General features: G+C 41.8%; 1 protein-coding gene and 1 non-coding gene across 2 annotated transcripts; both read right to left on the reverse strand.

Moving 5' to 3' along the window:
- Positions 1-395: 395 nt before the first annotated feature.
- Positions 396-467, reverse strand: trnag-ucc (transfer RNA glycine (anticodon UCC)). The gene has a single exon. It is a non-coding gene; the product is annotated as a tRNA-Gly (tRNA).
- Positions 468-5,309: 4,842 nt separating this feature from the next.
- On the reverse strand, positions 5,310-17,803 carry cnn3a (calponin 3, acidic a). Its single transcript, XM_029148484.3, has 7 exons — positions 17,334-17,803; positions 8,974-9,095; positions 8,765-8,831; positions 8,375-8,512; positions 8,146-8,262; positions 7,133-7,279; positions 5,310-6,365 (listed from the first exon to the last, which is right to left on the reverse strand). Exons 1-7 carry the CDS (start codon positions 17,388-17,390, stop codon positions 6,024-6,026), a joined length of 990 nt encoding a protein of 329 aa, XP_029004317.1. The 5' UTR covers positions 17,391-17,803; the 3' UTR covers positions 5,310-6,023.
- Between the last annotated feature and the right edge of the window lie 817 nt (positions 17,804-18,620).

Below are 18,620 nucleotides of genomic sequence, written 5' to 3' on the forward strand. Positions count from 1 at the left end.
GATGGTGGTCGCCATCGCAGTTTGCGCCTGTTTTGCCTATGCACGAATTAAATACCATCGGCTCACAGCAGTTAGTGTCTGATATAATGCAGAAATCACTAAATTAACCAAGCTGCAACCACTGTGTCACGGTTCCACCACACGCTGCATACATCATAGATGTTTAATTAAAATATATATAACAGATGTACTCTGGACGCTCTCAGCGTCTGGAGGCTCAACTCTCCTCGTTAGGACTGAGAGATGCCTCGCATAATGTTAAAGAGGGATCGATGCAGCAGACTTGTAGATAAACACGGTAATACTGAATCAGATGTTACTGCATTTATGTCTCATGTTTAAGTCGGATACGTACTTGTATGTTTCATTCGACATTCAAAAGAAAAGATTAAGGCTGCGATGGCCGGGAATCGAACCCGGGTCAACTGCTTGGAAGGCAGCTATGCTTACCACTATACCACCATCGCGTCGTATACGTGGGGAGCTCCATATTATACTGAATAGAGAGGAGGAACTGTAAAGTGGACTAAAAGACTGTTTACTGTTTGTGTCAATAGACGACGACGACGAGAGCTTAATTCACTCGTAAGGCACGAGCTGTTTCGTATTCTATTTTACTGCTTTTAGTTGTATTCTCTCTCTTCCATCTAGTGGGTTTCATTGTGTGTCATCAGATAACATCATCTTTGTCTCCATGCCCCCACAGTCCTGGTCTGATAAACGTTCCATCCCACAAACACCCGATTTATGGAGCGTTACTCATCTGTTTGACATTTTTAATACGAGACAATCATTTATATCATCACCTGACGCTGAACTGTTTTGTCAGCTGTTATAAAACTTATGCTTTGGTTCAAATATGACCCTTTGCTCTCATGCTTATGTTTTAGATTCTGATGAGCTCATTTATTATTGTTCTGAAATTTCATTTTTTTTACAATTTATTATAGTTAATGGAAAAGAACCCTGGAAGTCACTGGCTTTGTACTGGTCTTCAGATTAACTGAATCAAACGTCTCTAATTAGCAGTGAAAAAGAAACTGTTTTGTCAACAGCCTTACAGCTGTAAAATAATTCTGCAGGAAATCCACTGGAGGTCAGTATCATTACCAAACCCGACCGTTCAGCTGCTTGACCACAATGTGTCCTCAAGATGCTAAACTAGTTACGTCCTTAATTCACGCAGGCCCAGTGTAAACTGCCTTCAAGTCACAAAATGCACTTTTGCTTGGTGTGATGGGGTGCAGGCGTCAATCTTTTGGACTGTAGGTTTTTTTAATAAAAAAAATTTTTAATTATAAATATTTTGCTTTCATCTGCATCGGGATTGGATTAAATTTGTTTAGATAATACACTATTCTATCAACTACATAATAAACTACATAATAAACGCAAAGAACCAGGAAACAACTTTGTGAATCTAATTTCGTTAATGTCGGGGTGAACCTTTGAATATAAAGCAAACCCAAGTAGCAAAAGCCTGAACTAATAATCAGGTTAAGAGTAGTGAGGTGAATGATCGTCAAAATTAGGTTGACTGCCACATGTCTGGCAGTTCTGACAAATTCAATAAATCTACTCGACTGACCTTGAAACAGGCCAGACAACGCTGCTCCATATGATCAAACTCTCCACTTACCTAAACACAAAGTTGATGCTCTGTTTGTGTCCGCGCGTGGTCTGCGAAGCATTTGAGGTCCTGCTCATTAGGTTTTCAATAAAACTTAAATGTCCACATGCCTCGCTTAATTATATCAGTGAAACTACAGCATGTTCTCAGTGATAAACAAGCAATGGAATAAAAGAGGCCGACCTCAGCCTGAGGTCGGCTGAAGACGGAGAAAGGTTATCTGGGAACAAAAGCTGCACAGCACAGATGGAGGGAGCAGGAATCCTCGTCTGTGGGGAGACGTAGAAGAGGAGGAGGAAGAAGGAGAAGGAGAAGAATGAGCTGTTAGTACTGGAACTGACAATATGCTAAAAAACTCTGACCAACTGAATGTGAGTGAGTTTGGTCAGAGGACCTCACAAACTTTGACGCCGTCCCAAAGCTTGAAGCCATTGTTGGCCTCAGTATATTCCACCTTATAAGGCCTTAAAAGCCAGGCTGCCCCTCAGCTCCGTGCCTGTTTCTGCGTGTGGAGACTGGAGCAATGTCTTTGGATTTCCCTGCTGATCCCACAGCCCCTGGCTCCAGATTATTCCCCTCATCCACCAGAGAGTGGAAGCACTCTCTGCAGTTTGACAGATATTGCTTAAATTCTTTACCTTTCATGAAAAATTAAAAGCCTAAACACAGGCTTTGAGAACTGCAGCTGAACCCACAGCTCCATTTATCCAGTCTTCAGGACTTATTCGGTCCAAAGGCGACGGAATCGAAACCAAGCCGACTCATTTAGCATCTCTGAAGCATCCACTGATGTGTTGAATTTCAGCACAGGGCCAATACATGAGCTCCCTGCTGTATAGAAAGGTGCTTATTACCCTCTCCATATAGTGTGGTGACACACACGATCCCAGTAATTACAGACTTACCCCCCCGTTTTTCTCTGTGTTTTCAAGTGTGGTCGTGTGGAACTGCTCTAAACACTTTTCCAGTGCAGTTGAAAAGGGTTAATAAGGATATAACTGATATTGTGTTGTGTCCAAATGCCAGGCTGACATATAGAAATAACAGATAGAAACTATATTCTATGGCCAAAATCTTCCCTCTGAGTTTGACATCAAAATCAAGCTGGGATTTTGATGTTCTCCCTGGACTCCCCCCCCCCCCCCCCCCCCCCCGTCTCAGCTGCAGGGGCCACATCACATCTGAGCGTGATCAGCGCCTCTGTCATCTGCAGGAAATCAAAACTCTACCCCCTCAGCATCCCACGTCCATGTGTCTGCCAGAGGACGGCACCCCTCCCCCCCGCTTCCTCTCCCACTCCCTGTGCAGAGGTGCGTTGAATTACAGGCCGCTTCCATCCCCTCCTAACAACGTCCTGGCATCCAGCGGAGCCTCCTCACACCACAACCGAGCTGCTCTGCTGCTGAAAACCGGGTCGCACATAATAAAAGATCAGCTGTCTCGTTCTGCCGTCGGCTAAACCCCCCCAGCATTTCAAAGCACGAACACACCTCATCAGGTTTGGTTCTGTGCTGATGTGTGAGCAGCGGTGTAGCGCTTCATTTATTGTGACCGTGCATCACTGCGTTTGTCAGACAGCTCACATAGAATCCGTCCCGGGTTTCGGGCCCTCTGCAGCATGCGCGAGGAGGGCGGCACCGCCGGGCTGGGTTCCGCCTGCAGCGAGCCGGGCCTGCAGGACTCGTTTCATGCCTCGCGGCGGTCGCCGGGCCTTTTTGGACTCTCGCCCCCTAATTGAGTCTAGCGTTTTCACCCTGAATTGTGCAGGCCTGCACAAAGCTGTGATTCTTCCTAAGCAGCGGACGGGGCTGGGGGGAGTGGGGGAGTGGGGGAGAGCGGGGATGGCCTGGGGTTAGGAGGGGCTTTGACTGAATGCCATTACATTCTCATGAAGCCCATTGGCTGCTCACTCTTTGTCTTCAACTCAGTGAAATCCCAGAGTGCCCGACTGCAGAACAGACACCAGCTTGTTTAATCCATTCGTCCCAGTGAGTGACGGCTAAATTTAGTGTCAGTGATGCAGCGTGTCACTGCTCACGGTCCCATCCCTTTGTGGCTCAGCAATCATTTTTATATTAGCTTGAATAACGTATACTTAGACAGACCAGATCATAAAAACACCAGATGAGGGAATTTCTTTTGGATTAATGTGCCACCACCTCCTGTGTAGTTCAAGAGAGTGGGTAGTGAACACAGAGGCACCAACAACATCAGGGGACCCCCCACAAAAAACAAAACGAAACCAAGCGAGCACAAAGATGCAACAAAGAGGAAACTGCACAGACACGACTAATGAATCAGAACCAGTGAGCCTGGATCTTGTGGCTCATAATTACAACTGTAAAAGTTTTGTGTTGCTCAAAAATGATCTTTCTCCGGTGGGTTTCTGTGTTTTTATCATACTGGTGGTTCTTCAGTCTTTCCACTGCACGCTGCCTTGATGACAACAGTAGCTGCATCCTGGAAAATTCTGGACTGAAATTTGACCCGAGTGTCCTACTTGGCTATTCTTGTGATTTTTTTTATCCAGTGGAAAATAAGAATGTCTGACTTTCTGCCTGGAAGGCACCATGTGCCTAATCGAAGTCTTTGGATTCCACAATTTGCTTCAAATAAATGTGTACATCGGTGAACGTCTCTCATCCTGCAGTGTTTGTTTTTCACCGTAGTTGGACTTCGCTCTTCCCAACCTTTGCCTAATTCTAGAAAGTCCTCAGAGAGGCTCGAACAGCTGCTTTCAAAAACATCTCCCCTAGAAGAAATGAGTTCCACGAGTAAGATTTATGTGCCACAGATACTTTATTGGCAGTGCTCCCATTACAGTTAGTGTTTTGTGTGTCTGCATGTGTTTGTGTAAAATACAAACCTCTGGCTTAAGATGGAACTAATAAAAAAGGACTGTGAATCAGAACCAATCATCCACAACATAAAGTGGCTTTACTATTTTAGTTTCAAGTCAAATGGGACGTGAGTTTAATAAGTCTGGTTAGGAAACCGATCCAGGGTCTTTAATACTTACTTAATAGTAAGTCTAATCACAAGTTTGTTCTCTTAGTGAAGTCACAAAGGATTTTTGAGACTTTAACTTTAAGCAGTTGCTTTAGGAGTTTCATATTTACCACACACTGGTGAATATGAGCATTCTTCTCTATGATACTGCTACTAGGAAATATAACATTATCATCTTTCTTTATTGGATTTTCTCTATTTTTTCATTTGTTTTTTGCCTGCTGCCTGTAATGTTCTTAGAAATCCAATTTACTTGGATAACTTAATAAAGGCTTTGGATACACAGAGTTTTTAGTAGAATCTATTGTCGGTTTTGTTTTGATCATAAATAAGACGCGTCCTCAAAATCTTTTTTGCGTCGAATAAAACTGAGCTTTAAAATTAAGTTAAGCCATCATATGATGTCTGTAATCCATTTTGATGTTATTTACCTTTGTTATTCCCAGAAATACCCATATTCCTTCATCCGTCCACATAACTGATCATAACTATTAATTAACTGCTGGAACACCTACATCCATGCCTCTAAACTACAGCCCACATCTGGAAGCTTCAACTTTTCAAACTGCATATAAGGAGTGTCCTGCTATGTTTCAGTAGTACGAGTTGTAGCATCTTTTCTCTGTATGACTGTATTAATGACAGATGTAACAACAATGTGCAGACAAGCTTTGGAGAATGAAGGATGTAAGGCTTTATTTATAGCATACCAGTTTCCTTATGAACCATGTAACAGTGTATTGATTTGCAATGGCAGGCATCGCAATAAATATAATTTGTGAAAACAAGGGGAACAATATGAAAATAGGTCATCACACAATAGGAGGAAAATAAAATAGTGTCAGCTGGGGTTTGGTTACGTGCACTGTTCAACATCAGGATTTGTAGGTGACATAAAGAAAATAAATGTTACATAGCAAATAAATGATGGTACATGCGTGTAAGAACACCAGCATTAAACTACGATTGGTTGTATGATTACAGACAGAAGGGAGGGGTTGTACAAATCAACCAGTTGTGAAATTTCTTTCACATGGACCAGCGAGGGTGAGTCCACAAATAAAAGATCATGAAAAGAAATCACTACTTCATTGTCCCATCATTAGGTCATCTTTAAAAAGTGAGTATTAAAATTAATGTTCTTAAAACTTAAAAATACATTTTTATGACTGAATCTCTGTCTCTCATTCTATGCTACTACAACTTCTTACGACCTTTGCAGCTCAGATCAAAGAGTCTAGGTGAAGAAGGAAAAAGCACTCAAGGCATAATTCAACTTTTGCTTCAGAATAAAAACAGACTACTGAGGATAGCAAAAGACGTGCTCTGTTGTGTAGCTGGTAAAATACACTTGTTAATACTGCACTGGAGGTGGAGCCCTCCACTAATAGTCAATGCCCTGATCGTTGTAATGGGAGCTGTAGTCGTTATGGTAACTTCCAGGGTACTCGTCCTCCTGGAACTCGGCCTGATAGTCACTGTCGCTGATCTCGGAACCGTTGGTTCCGGTTCCTTGGCTGCCGTTAGTGTGAATGACCGGTTCCGTTGGAGGGACGCAATATTTGGGGTCGTACACCTGTCGACCCAGACCGTACACAGTCATGCCCCTCTGAGATGCTACCTTATTGGTGCCCATCTGGAGGGAGATGGTGGAGTTGTCCACTGGCTGCAGCGCCACCTTCTGGTCAAAGATGTCCCTGCGGGTCCCGGGGGCTGACATGCCCGCCTGCACGAAACCCAAAGCAGAAAACCATGCTGTTGAATTCAAGACCCAAATTCCTCCAAATAAGTCTATATAAATATTTCGCAATCTAAAAAACCAAGTCATTGTACGACTGTGTTAAAAAACCTTTGTGCTTACCACTGCCTTAACCCAACAACAGAGCTGAATTCAGTTTCATGCTGCTCACAGCTGTGACAAACTCACCAGTCATCATCTATTTCCTGGAATACTCTACTTATTTTACTGTAAAATACAGTTGTTTATAATGATTTGAATATGAGAAATACAATGAAACAGGAAATGAAGTCATTTGCCAAAAGAAGCTAGACTAAACTCAACGTTTTACTACAAAACATACTTTGGTAAGAGCGGTCAGTTCTACAGTCTGCTCCATGTTTGTCACAGTAACAGTTCAAATAACTGTGATATGTTTTCAGAAGCCCCATGCAGTATTATAGTAACTGATAAGCCTTCACATTCATTTCCGGGATTGTATTTCCTATCTCACCAGTGCTTGGAATAACATGCTCCCACCAACACAGATCCTTGTGTTGTTTTAACCCAGGGCTGATTTTAATCTGAAAACCCAGTCGTTCCCAACACTGCAATCCACAAAACCGCAGTTTTTTTTTTTTGAGGCCAGGCCTTTGTGGTATAAAACAGTTTTACATGAACCAGTGAGTTGAGTTGTTGACGTATTTTCTACAAAACAAAAAGAACCTAGGAGATCCACTAAAAGCGCCATTAACGAACGGAGCGTGGGTTTTCACCTGGCTGGCTCCTTTGTTGGTTCCCATCTGCAGGCTGATGGTGGTCTGGTCGTAGGGTTTGTCGGTCTGATTCTTTGGATCGTACAGATGCCGTCTGGTCCCATAGGCTGTCATACCAGCCTGACTTGCACACTTGTTTGTTCCCATCTGAGGATGAAAGGCATCGGTATCACACCATATTCAAACACAATCAGTCCTAGCTCGTTGAATGAAACAAACCACTGACATTTTAGATGTCAGGTGTATTTTGGCAGCCTTAAATTTATTTATCTTTAGACGTTATGTGTGACAAAAAAATGACTGATGCACTTTTGAAATTTAAGCAGGCAAAATTGCGTAAACCTCCCGCGGCCTTGGCCCTGCTCTGCAAAGGCACATGACAGTGTCACGCTAGTTGTGAATTAATTAGCACACCTACAGTAGTTTAGAAGAAATATATTTTAAAAGACAGTTATATATCCACATGCAACGTACAAATACAATTTACAATGTGCATGTCTTTATCTCAGTGCTAATGGACAAAGTGAACCTTTAGACAAACAATAATACTTGAACAACCAGTAGCAGTGATAACTCACTACTACAGAATGTCCAGCAGCTCATCTCTACAGAACTGCTTTGGTCGACCATATTCTCAGGACATCTGCTGTGAGCAGCTCTCCAGGTCCACTCCACTGAATCGTTGTGGGGTTAAGGTCTGCACTCAGACTGGGCCACTTTAAAAGGTTTTAGATTTCATTTGATGTTTGCAGTTGTTGTCCTGCTGCATCACACAGCGTCTTCTAAGCTGGGTGTCCACCTCTGTGGAGAGCTGCCACAGTGCCCAGTTGTCTCTACACATGAAGAGCTTTACTCATGTCGTTAGAAAAGGGGTTTACGTGCCTTTGTACACTGTTGTAAATAATGTAAACGTATGAAGATCTGTAAATAAATGTTAGTCTTAAAATAGTTTTAGTTTATCATAGGTGTAACTATTTCTGTTCATATGTTGAAGTCATATAGTCACTAGTTACCTGCAGTCCAATGACACACTGACCAGCCTTGATCTTCTCGTCATCGAAATGTCGAGCTTGTTTGTCTGCGTATTTCACCCCGATGTCAACCTTCGTGTCCATACCTTTGGTCTTTGCCTGACAGAGGAAACGTGTCAAAGCACTGATGTGACATTGTCCTTGTGGACTGTGACATCACAAAATGTGTTTCACAGAAGACAATGACCCTATTTAACGTGCGATCACTCACCATGCTGGCCAGGGCAAGCAGCGTGGTCTGGACTTGAGTCATGTTCCCATTTTCAAATAGGTCATTTGCCTCAAAGATGTCACTGGGCTTCAGCCCATAGGCAAGAATAGCTTTGATAAAGTTCCCGAGGTTTTCCAGCTGCAAAGAGAAGTGAAGAGGGCTGGTACAAGAGTCTAACAGAACCAGGAGGAAGCAATAACAGCACACATAAATCTGTTTGTTAGGAGAGGGAGAGCTTTGTGAGTGGGTCCATGCCTTAACTTTTCTAAAGGCCGCCATGCTCTGGCTAGTTGAATGTCCTCATCATGGTGCTGAATTCTTAAATAGCTTTTTGTTATCAGTTGACAGTGTGAATGCCCTGCATTGTTTCCAGTTCAGATTAGATCTTACCTTATGCCAGTTTAGCTGTGAAAGGTTGATTTTCTTTACTGAGCCAGGCTGCAGCCTATTAATCAGTCTGAACGAGAATAGAAAACAACATGCATCAGAGCATGTGACTTATCAAGAACTTAGATGCACATTCTGTTACATAATGACCCCTGATGCATTAACTGCATGTCTCGATCAAGTCCAACACCACAGTTTTCCAGAGGACTTACTCGCAGAGGATGACTCCGTCCTTCAACCCTTGCTGGAAGTTCTCACCGATGCACATTCCTGTTACCTCCTCGATCCAGAAGCGGAGCTCCTCCTCTTTTAGTGGGTCATATTTCTGAGCAATCTATCATGTAAAACGAAAAGAAAATCCAGTTAAGTTTAGAAATATAAAAGGACTTTAGCAGATTTCATCCCTTAAAATAACACCTTGAATTAATATTAGCACGGACACAGAAATGTTTGTTATTTGTTCCAATGTTGCTTATGGTGATGTATATGCATTAATACAAAAAAAGGTTTTCAAAGATTTATGGTGCTTCAGCAAAAGGAAAGAATGGCTCACACATACATAGCTCAGTAGTAACACTAAACACTCCAGTAAATCTTTCTGTACAGTAATCCTCCTCCCATTAGCTCTCGAGATGGCGTAAACGGCTTTTAGTGTTGGTTGGCGCTCCATAAACATCTCTCAGACATTCGCTCATCCATAGAGTCTGTGTCAGGTTATAGTCCATACAATGAGCAGAAAGAAACCATCTGTTGCCTAGTTTAAGATAGTTCAGTCTGCATTTCCAAGGATGGGCCTGTGCATGCGGAGATTCCGTCCGTTTGTGCAAATATGACATCTTAGAATGTTTCTTTGCAGTAAAATCTCATGCTCTTCTGTTGTTTATTAGAATTCCTGTGGAGTGACTCACTGAAGCAGCGGCCATCATGCTACATCACCATTTGTTTCCTATATTCTTCTGTGCACTGCACCAGGGTTCTAGAACTGAATTGTTGCATTGTTGTGAAAGCAAATGTAGCTATTGAATTGAGTACTTCTTCAGTATCAATGTTATTAATAGTAACTCAAGCCTCATACACACAGTCTCATACAGCTGTCGAACAGATTTGGTGGCAAAATGTTTTATAAGGTGTGCATTGCCCTATGCTGCATATGATCATTCATACAGAAAGGAGAACTAAAGAGACAAAACATTTCTGCATGGTTTTGACATAAAACTTTAAAACTACGAATAAAAACTGAAAAATTTGAAACGTGTTAATTTATAAAATTACCCTCATGTTTTCATTAACTATATTGTGCGCTATCGAATCTCATGAGCTGTGTAGATACACATTCATACAGTACATACGTGTTCCTCTCCATCCAAGGTTCCATGTACAGTAGTATGGGGTGCCAAATGTAAAAGGAGCATCTATAACTAGTTTTCTCACATTTAACTAAATGAAACAACATGTTTTCTCACATTTAGTTAAATGTCCCAAAGTCTAAATGTAAATGTTAATTGTAATTGGCACATTTAACTAAATGTGAGAAAACATGTTGTGCCATTTAGTTAAATGTGAGAAAACTGGTTATAGGTGCTCCTTTTACATTTGGCACCCCATACAGTGTGACAGAAACTTGAATCTTTCGTGCCGCAATTTTTACTTTGCCTTGGCCCGAAACAAGCTAATTATAGCACAAGGAAGGTCTAAACATTTGTTTTGTACATAGAAGAATTTTGTTTTGCTAAGCCACATTGCTAGCATACCACAGCTTTATCACCAGAAAATGTCACCAGTCACCTGGACAAAGTCCTTCGCCCACAGACAACACAATGACAAGTGACTGTACTGTTTGGTTAGTTTAATACATTCAGTTAGAAGTAGAGCACAGAATTATCAGTGTGGTTGTTTGTATCTCATCCAAGGATGTGGCTTTCTGTGAAGTGTTTAAATTCATGCATCATTATCATAATTACAAAAGACACCAAGACAAATGTCTGCAAATGCCTTGTTTTGTGTACCAGCAATCCAAAAGCCATGTAGTTTAATGTGAGTGATTTTTTAAATTGTAAATACAATTGAGAACTTCATTCAGTGAACGGACAAATAATGACATTTTAATCTTTCATCGTTCCAAACTGTGACTCAGTGAATGGTTAGCGGCAAAGTTTAGGCCTTTGGTCACAGTATCAGTGGTCAGAGTTGTGTAAGTTTGGAAATAATGTGAAGCATTTAGTGTCTGTGGAGTTTGACAACACAGACACCCCACAGAGAGGCCAAAGAGCTTGGCTGGTTAGAAGGAAGGAATTTTCTCTTTTCTCCTCGCTTCTCTTGTTACTTCAGACAAGCTTTGCCAATAACTCACAGAAAAAAAGTTAAGCACTGGAAAAAAGGGACAAAGTCTCTTGATGGAATCATTAAAGTCAGCTTCTGAGGCAAAAAACAAACTGAAAGGTTACTATTTGAGCCTGCTCAAGGTCAGAAGCAGACAAATCTCATTCCCTTTAAATTTTCAGCATGCAAACGTATGTGACAGCACAAAACCGTTTGCATTTGGCAAATGGATTGATTGGAGTCAGTCATACAAAGACTTGACACGCTCACAATGAGTAGTGTAACATTGTCCAAACATCTTATGTTTATGGTAAACCTGTAGCACTGAGTATAATGATAAAATACTGCCATTTGTCACATCATACACAAGTAGTGAACCAAGGCTGAACAAACAGAGAGGCCCGATATTCATTAATAAATAACCACCTGAGCTGAGAAACTCTCAACATACCCTACATTGTACAGAATGGAGCCATGTCCTCAACTGGGAGTACAAGAAAAGCAGAGGCAGCAGGGCGAAGTTTCAGGAGAAGGAGTCAGGCTGTAATTAGATACGCAGACGGAGGCAAACACGGTTCTGAGGGTTGTTTTGATGCCGGCTGGCTGTGGGGTACGGGTGTTGTGGCTAAATAAATTAAAGCCATGGTAATGTGCCAGTGCCATCTTGTATGCAAATCATTTACAGGAAGGGCTGAAAACGTCTTTTTCCTGGAGTGCATACAGTACTATGCTAAAAAAGCCTGTGCAATCCATTAGTAAAACAAAGGTCAGGCTGTCATGAAAGTGATGCCAAAGTTTAACTGTTGCCCCAGTTGTGAACAGAACTGTTTCATGCCCCCCTCAGGGGACTAGTGGTGTTTCTGCCTGACACCATCAGGTGTCACTCATTATTGGTTGGTTGTCTATGCGTAGGTGTTGTGGTCATTGTAAGCTGGTCATTCCTAGCGTGGCTGCTGCCTTCGTGCTCATTCTCCTCCTGTTCCTCTGACCTCTACTGTAACTGTTGTTGGTAAGATCAATTAGCATGTTGGTTTAACAGTGATAGTCCTTAGTCAGTATCTTCATAGTGATTTGTGGTTCCTGTCTTGTATTTTCTTTTCTAGCCCTTCTCTAAAGTGAATTTAAAGTTTGTTAGGTTCTGTGTTCTCAGTGATTTTGTGACCAGTTTAATAACTGGTTTTCCAAATTTTCTGCATATCCTCACCAAGAAATCAACAATACAAATCTAAAACCATGTGGACTGTCTTTCTGAAGTCAAACAATAGCTCCAGGAAGAGAAAACTTCCTGTGAGTTTAAAATTGGAAGCTTCTCACTGACAGTGCCCTGGGCGTCAAAAGGGCAGCATTCACAACAATACAGAACTCTAGCGTCAGCACATTATATGGGAGAAGCCGTGGTTTTCTATGAAAACTCTACTCCCTATTATTGGGAGTGAACACTTGCACACTAATAACAACCAACATGCAGTACTCAAAGTATTCCGGTCACATGAATTCGTTCTCATGCTTCAAGGCGACATCACACTTGCATCAGATTTTCCGTGAAGTATATTTTGTCACCTTCATTGAGGGCCTGGACAGACTCACATGGACTCATGTAGTGCCAGCGAACCAACTGTGGACGTGACAGACTAAAACTAAACTAGCTTGTTTCATGCACTGAAAGCATTTACTGCTTATTTGAACATCCTTGACACTGTTCTTGTGAAGTAGTTACACATAGTGCGAATAATGCGAATACTCTTGTGAGTGTGCCTGAAAACAAGTAGAAGGAGCTTTAATTTACTCTTTAATCAACTTTGTCAATCTATGTTGTATCGAATCAGTGTCTAAATGCAGTAGGAAAACCTGTGTTTTAAAGCCCACACCAATCTGTCTGTCTAAGTTTCAAGATGAAAGCCAACAAATAAACCCGGATTAATTATATGTCAGAATGCAGATTTTCCAGCTCTGCATTGTCTTTCATCGGTTATTTCACCCTTCTACCTCCTCTGTACAAACAAACACGATCTATTTGCTTGATCCAGCCACACAACCAGCTGGCCACACACTGACAAACAGAACATACGGAGTGAAAATAAACAGATGCTCTAGGATGAGGCTTTTAAAAGACACTGAAGAATTCAGTTAGTATTGTGTGCTGATCCTCTGAGACATCACACTTTTACATCAAGGTGTACCTTGATGAAAAAGGACAAATGATACCTGTAAAGACAGGAAAAATAAACACTACACCAAGATGCATCTCAATTAGTAACAAAAGCAAAACTGCAAAACAAATTATCCTGGAACGAATCAGTTCTTGTAAGTTTTTCATTAGATATGTGTCAGTGTGCTCATATTCTCAGAAAGACTGGCGGAGCCGGATGAGTCAGTCACCACAGGGTTCATGACACGGGTGAAAAGATGTGGGCCGGGTGGAAAAGTTTAAAGATTCATGGGAGAGAGCCCTCATTGCCCATCCAGTCGGATTATAAGCAAACACTGTAACCACAACTCAAGTGTGTCCTCTTAATGAACAGAAAAAGCAGAAAACTCGGACCTGGATGTGCTTGACTAGATTGTGCCAAGCTTTAGACTAGATGATTTCTAGGTGATAGCTTCATTTTATGAATTTGGGTTATGAATGACAAGTCAGAGACACTGCCCTTTAAAATGCTTCATTATGTGGGCAAGCCTCTAACATTTGTTTAGGCAGTGGATTTACTATTGTTTGTGTTGCCTTCAGTTCATCTTGCTCACTCAGCGTATACAACTTCAGTCCACTATTCACTTCCCTCTCCTGTGTTAAGTACAGTTACAGTTATATTTTGGCTCACAACTGGTTTATATTGGATGTGATTTACTCAGGCTTGAAAACACTGATGCTGGTTGAGCATGAGTGAAAAGCTGAAAGAGACTGGTTCCTCATCAAGGGGTCTGTGCTGAAGAATTTAAGGAATGTGTAGTACGCAGCGCGAAGTGTGTGAACTACTGATCACACCTTACGCAATGGATCACAGATGGGCCCCTGACCTGGAGAGGAGGCTTCGCTGCACTGATTTAATTTGTGGAGGATAGATCTCTACCAAATGCCTAACAGAACTGTCTTTCAATATCCTTTTTCAGATTAATATCTATATCCATGTACTTACAATCTTATTACAGAACAATAACAGCTATTTAAATATCTACCGGTACTCTCAATTTTGATTATTGTTCCATAATAATCACTATTTCAAAAATCCTATAGCACAATTTCAAGTTTAAAGTTCACCCCTGTAAAACTGTAAGAATGTAAAACACATTTTCATCTAATGAAACTCACCAGAGGAGGTTTACTTAATACACTCATGATATTGCACATGTTAACAGTTTTTTCTCAGCATTTTTTCCATAACTGCAAAATGGATCCAGTGGCATCTGACACTGACATTTTCCAAGTCAATAACATCCTCAGTTGAACCTCAGCTTTTAAATGGCTTCTCTGCCTGCTGAAAACATGGCACTTACTAAGTGAACAGTCACATGCTCCATACCTCATACTGAAATGAATGTTTGGATTCAGTAAATTAAGCAAAAAAAGACATGGAAAAAATGATAACATAATTAATATAAGTATATTTTTATGTTGTTCTACTAACAGGCTTGTCAATGTCACATAAAAAGAGAAAGCCACTAAATGAATGCATTCTACTGTGACGCTCCATAACCGATCTGTGTGTGAGGGGCTCAGTAAAGAGCTCTTTGTAAGTCTGTATGTCCAGACCCATGAGTGGCTTTTGTACATTATTGTACTTTAACAGTGTCACTTACAGAACGTGTGCAGCTAATGTGCACAGCCTGAATGTCCTAAAAATGGACCGGTTTCTCCACACTACCAACCTGAAGTAGACTAAACACAAAACACAGCAGAGAACAGTACAACACTGACTGGCATCCGCATCTGCGTGAGTGAGTACTATGCCTGAGTATTTGGGGACAGTCTGCACATTCTGCTCAGTGGAATGGACTGATGAACGCTTTGCAGCACAAAGTTAACTGAAAGGGTTAAAATGTGAATAATGTCATTTCTATAGATGATAATTTTACACATTATGTAATGGACTAATGAGCTAAGATGTCACTACTGCAGCCCCACAACGTAAAGCCTTGGACTTCCCATTGTGATGTGGAAACTGAGGACAGCACAGTCGCTCCAATACATTACACAGAGAAGCCTTTGGAAGCATCCTCTGATCTCAGTACGGACACACAAGAGCTAATTCCTTAAAATGGCAGTTCAGCTCCTGAAAGTTCAGATGAGTCACTTCCTGTTCGGGGAATATTTTCCACAGTGACCTTACACATGCTAGAGTTTTAAATGGGATAACCACAAACAGACAACTATACTGTTTCACTCTCCATGCTTCTTCTGTTTCAGTCACAAGAGGTTCAATCAAACAAAGCCTCAATATTACACAAAAACATGTAGTAATGTATGTACTTAATAAAAGTGTAAGTTGATATTACGGTGCACTTCTGCTTCAACCTTCTTTCCCAGCATATTGAATTGAATAATCTAACCAGAAGCTACTGTCAGCAGTTTGAGTTGCTGCTGTAAACACAGGCAGGACATGTTTCAACAGTCACATGAAGCACATTTACATTAGGCTTGTTAACACTAAGCTGTGTTCACACGTGTTTGCCCAGTGTTAAAACAAATGCATTGGTCGGGGTGTTAAGTCCAGACTAGGGGCAGATTTACTGGTGCCAATAGTTTTTTTTTCTTTGCTCATTATGACTTTGAATGAAATACATGCAGCTCTCACATTACTGAGCAGTTCACCGGGAATCCGTGCTCGCACGTACGCGATCCAGCCCCTTGTCAGCAAGGTCGCGTTGCATTGCAAAATAAGTTGAAGCAGAGACAGCGTTTTTCCCAGCGTGAGGCTGCGGTGTTTTGGCAGAGGCCCCCGTGGTGCCACACACACCGTGTGAACACAGACTAATGATATCGGGGGCTCTGGAGGAGAACAACAAACCGCGGCTACAGACAGCCAGCGTTTCCCTATTTATACTTGGCGCAGCAGCTTCAGCCCCAGTCGGGGGTCATTGTACGAGGACCTGTCCCAGGAAAAAAACTGGGAGCAGACAAATTTAAATCATGTGCATTGTATAAACTGACCTTTCTGTTACTTAGATGCACAAACGTGGGTTGTTCTAATTAACCTTTTGGTACTTGGCTCCAGATGAAGTACACTCAGATACTTCACTTCAGTAGATGTTCCAATGACGTCACCAAATGTCAAATCTTCAAACAAGCCTTATCGCTATGAAGTAACTACTGAAACAGTATGAGTTGTGCGCTGAGCTTCATTTAGGATTGATGGGAACTTAATGGGGAAGCTGTGCTGCGCAGCACAACTACTTATGATGTAATCAGCAAGACATCCAGCCCGAGCACTCTTCATCTGTCTGTAATTACTGTGACAGGCAGTTTTCATTTGCGTTTCCTTATTCGAACTCCCAAAACTAACACGGTCTCATTGCGGCGTGTTGGTCCCAGTTATCATCTTGGTCACAGAAAGCGCTGGTGATCACCATTTCGGCTACGTGGCAGTGTGATTAGAACACATTACATCCACACACACAGAGCAAAGTTAGTGGATCAGTTCACCGAACCAGCCACACGGAGCCATCTGGGTCCAGAACTCTCCCTGCACCAGCACCAGCACCAGCAGCGGCCGCGACTTTTACCTTTACTGCGCTGCTTTATCCACATACACGAACACACAGCATCATAATAACAACTTTATGACTTTGTTTTGAAGATTTGAGACGTACGGTGTGATCCAGTCTAACAACAATGAAGGAAAGGAGATCACTAAAAAAAAAGCCCACGTTATATTTTAGACATTCCTTGAACAACTTAATTCAAAGTTTAGGAATCAGGATTTCAATCTGTTTTAAAGTGCTGGCACTTTGCTAAAATCTCAGCTTTTAAGTGCAGCTCACGCTTCTTTCTTCGACTTGAGTAAACACCATGTTAGACGTTGAGGTGCTGCTTCTCATTGTTCACCTTCTGTAACGTTACCGCTGGACTCGGGACGCGTTCGGGAAACTTCGGGCGCTTTGGGGCAACATTTGCTACAAACAAGTTAAACAGCCCGACGTTCGGAGAGCCGAGTTATCAATGGGTGAAAAAACACGAGAGGCACCGAGCTTCGCGGACACAACAGCGCACACGCGCACCGTTCACATGAAGCGACGCTGATAAAGCGAGCGGACTTACTTTGCTTCTCACTTCTGCAGACAATCCGTAGGCTGGCCCCTTATTGAAATGAGTCATTTTCTTCGCTCTGCGTGTTAGACCCCGCGTGAATATCCTCAGCTACAGTGTAGCAAAGCGTCTGCCGTGGAAAAGTCCAACTAAACAGCGACGTCTTCGGTTTCCTTAAACACGCGCAGCAGGAGGAAAAGTATTCCGCGAGGCTTCACAATGAGGAGGACCGGAGACACTGGTGTCTGTGGGACTGGGAGTAAAAAAAAAAGAAAAAAGAGAAAAAAAACGATTGATGATTGACGCGGTGACGGCAGCCAATCCGAGCAGGCAAGCTGTTTCAGTCCCTCCCTCTCCTGGTGCTGAACTTGAAAATCAATTCAAATAGGCGAAGGAACAGTAGCATCGCTGATAGGCCGCTGATGGTTAATGACAACATGAATGGACTTCCACTAATTAACCCCACACCGTGAACTTTCAACTCCCCGGCGTCTGAAATCCTTTCACATTGTGTTAAGTCGGATGACATTGTTCTTGGTCATTCACATAAGTCATGCGTGTTGTCTTCAAACAAATGTTGAATATGCTGCAGAAATCAGTGTAATGGGGATGTGAATGGCGTCTGGAAGAATCATATTATTCAAAGTCATTTAATACACTTAGAAAGATACAACTTGTGCTGCATGTTAAAATAGATTTTTAGGGTTATAAAAAACATAAATTTCTAAAAAAATAACTTTTTCTTCTAAATTCTAATGATAATGTAATGTTTTGTCTCAGAACTCAACATACACATTCTGCATCCAGGAACAGGAAACACAGCGCAAAGAAAGAAAAACAGAACAAATACAATCCCACTAAAACAACACTTTTTGGGCTTAGCGAGTGTAAAGTGAAAGAAAAGGGACACACACTTTTAAACTCAAATAGCAACACACATTGATGTGATGCAAGCATACAAATATGCTTTTAATTTGCACTTGCTGCTGTTTTTACCAACGCAGTCTGGCCGTTGTGTGTCAGCCTGCAGAACTAAAGCACAACAGCTGTTTCATTCCCACAGGAGGAGGATTCAGTGCACTTATAGCAGAGGATCCAGGGTTATCATGTGATGGAGCTGAGTGGCAGGTCTTCACCTCACATTTCATGACAGCTGTTGTCATCAGAGCCAATGCCTTGTGGCTTTTGGATTTTAAACTGGATTGTGTACTGTGTGAACTGTAAACCAACCATCTCATTATTGTTCCTTCCATTGAACTAACGCTTGGGAATTTATCTTATTTTTTATAATTTGAGAAC

Source organism: Betta splendens, chromosome 4 (assembly GCF_900634795.4).
Source record: "Betta splendens chromosome 4, fBetSpl5.4, whole genome shotgun sequence".
Taxonomy (NCBI): Eukaryota; Metazoa; Chordata; class Actinopteri; order Anabantiformes; family Osphronemidae; genus Betta; species Betta splendens.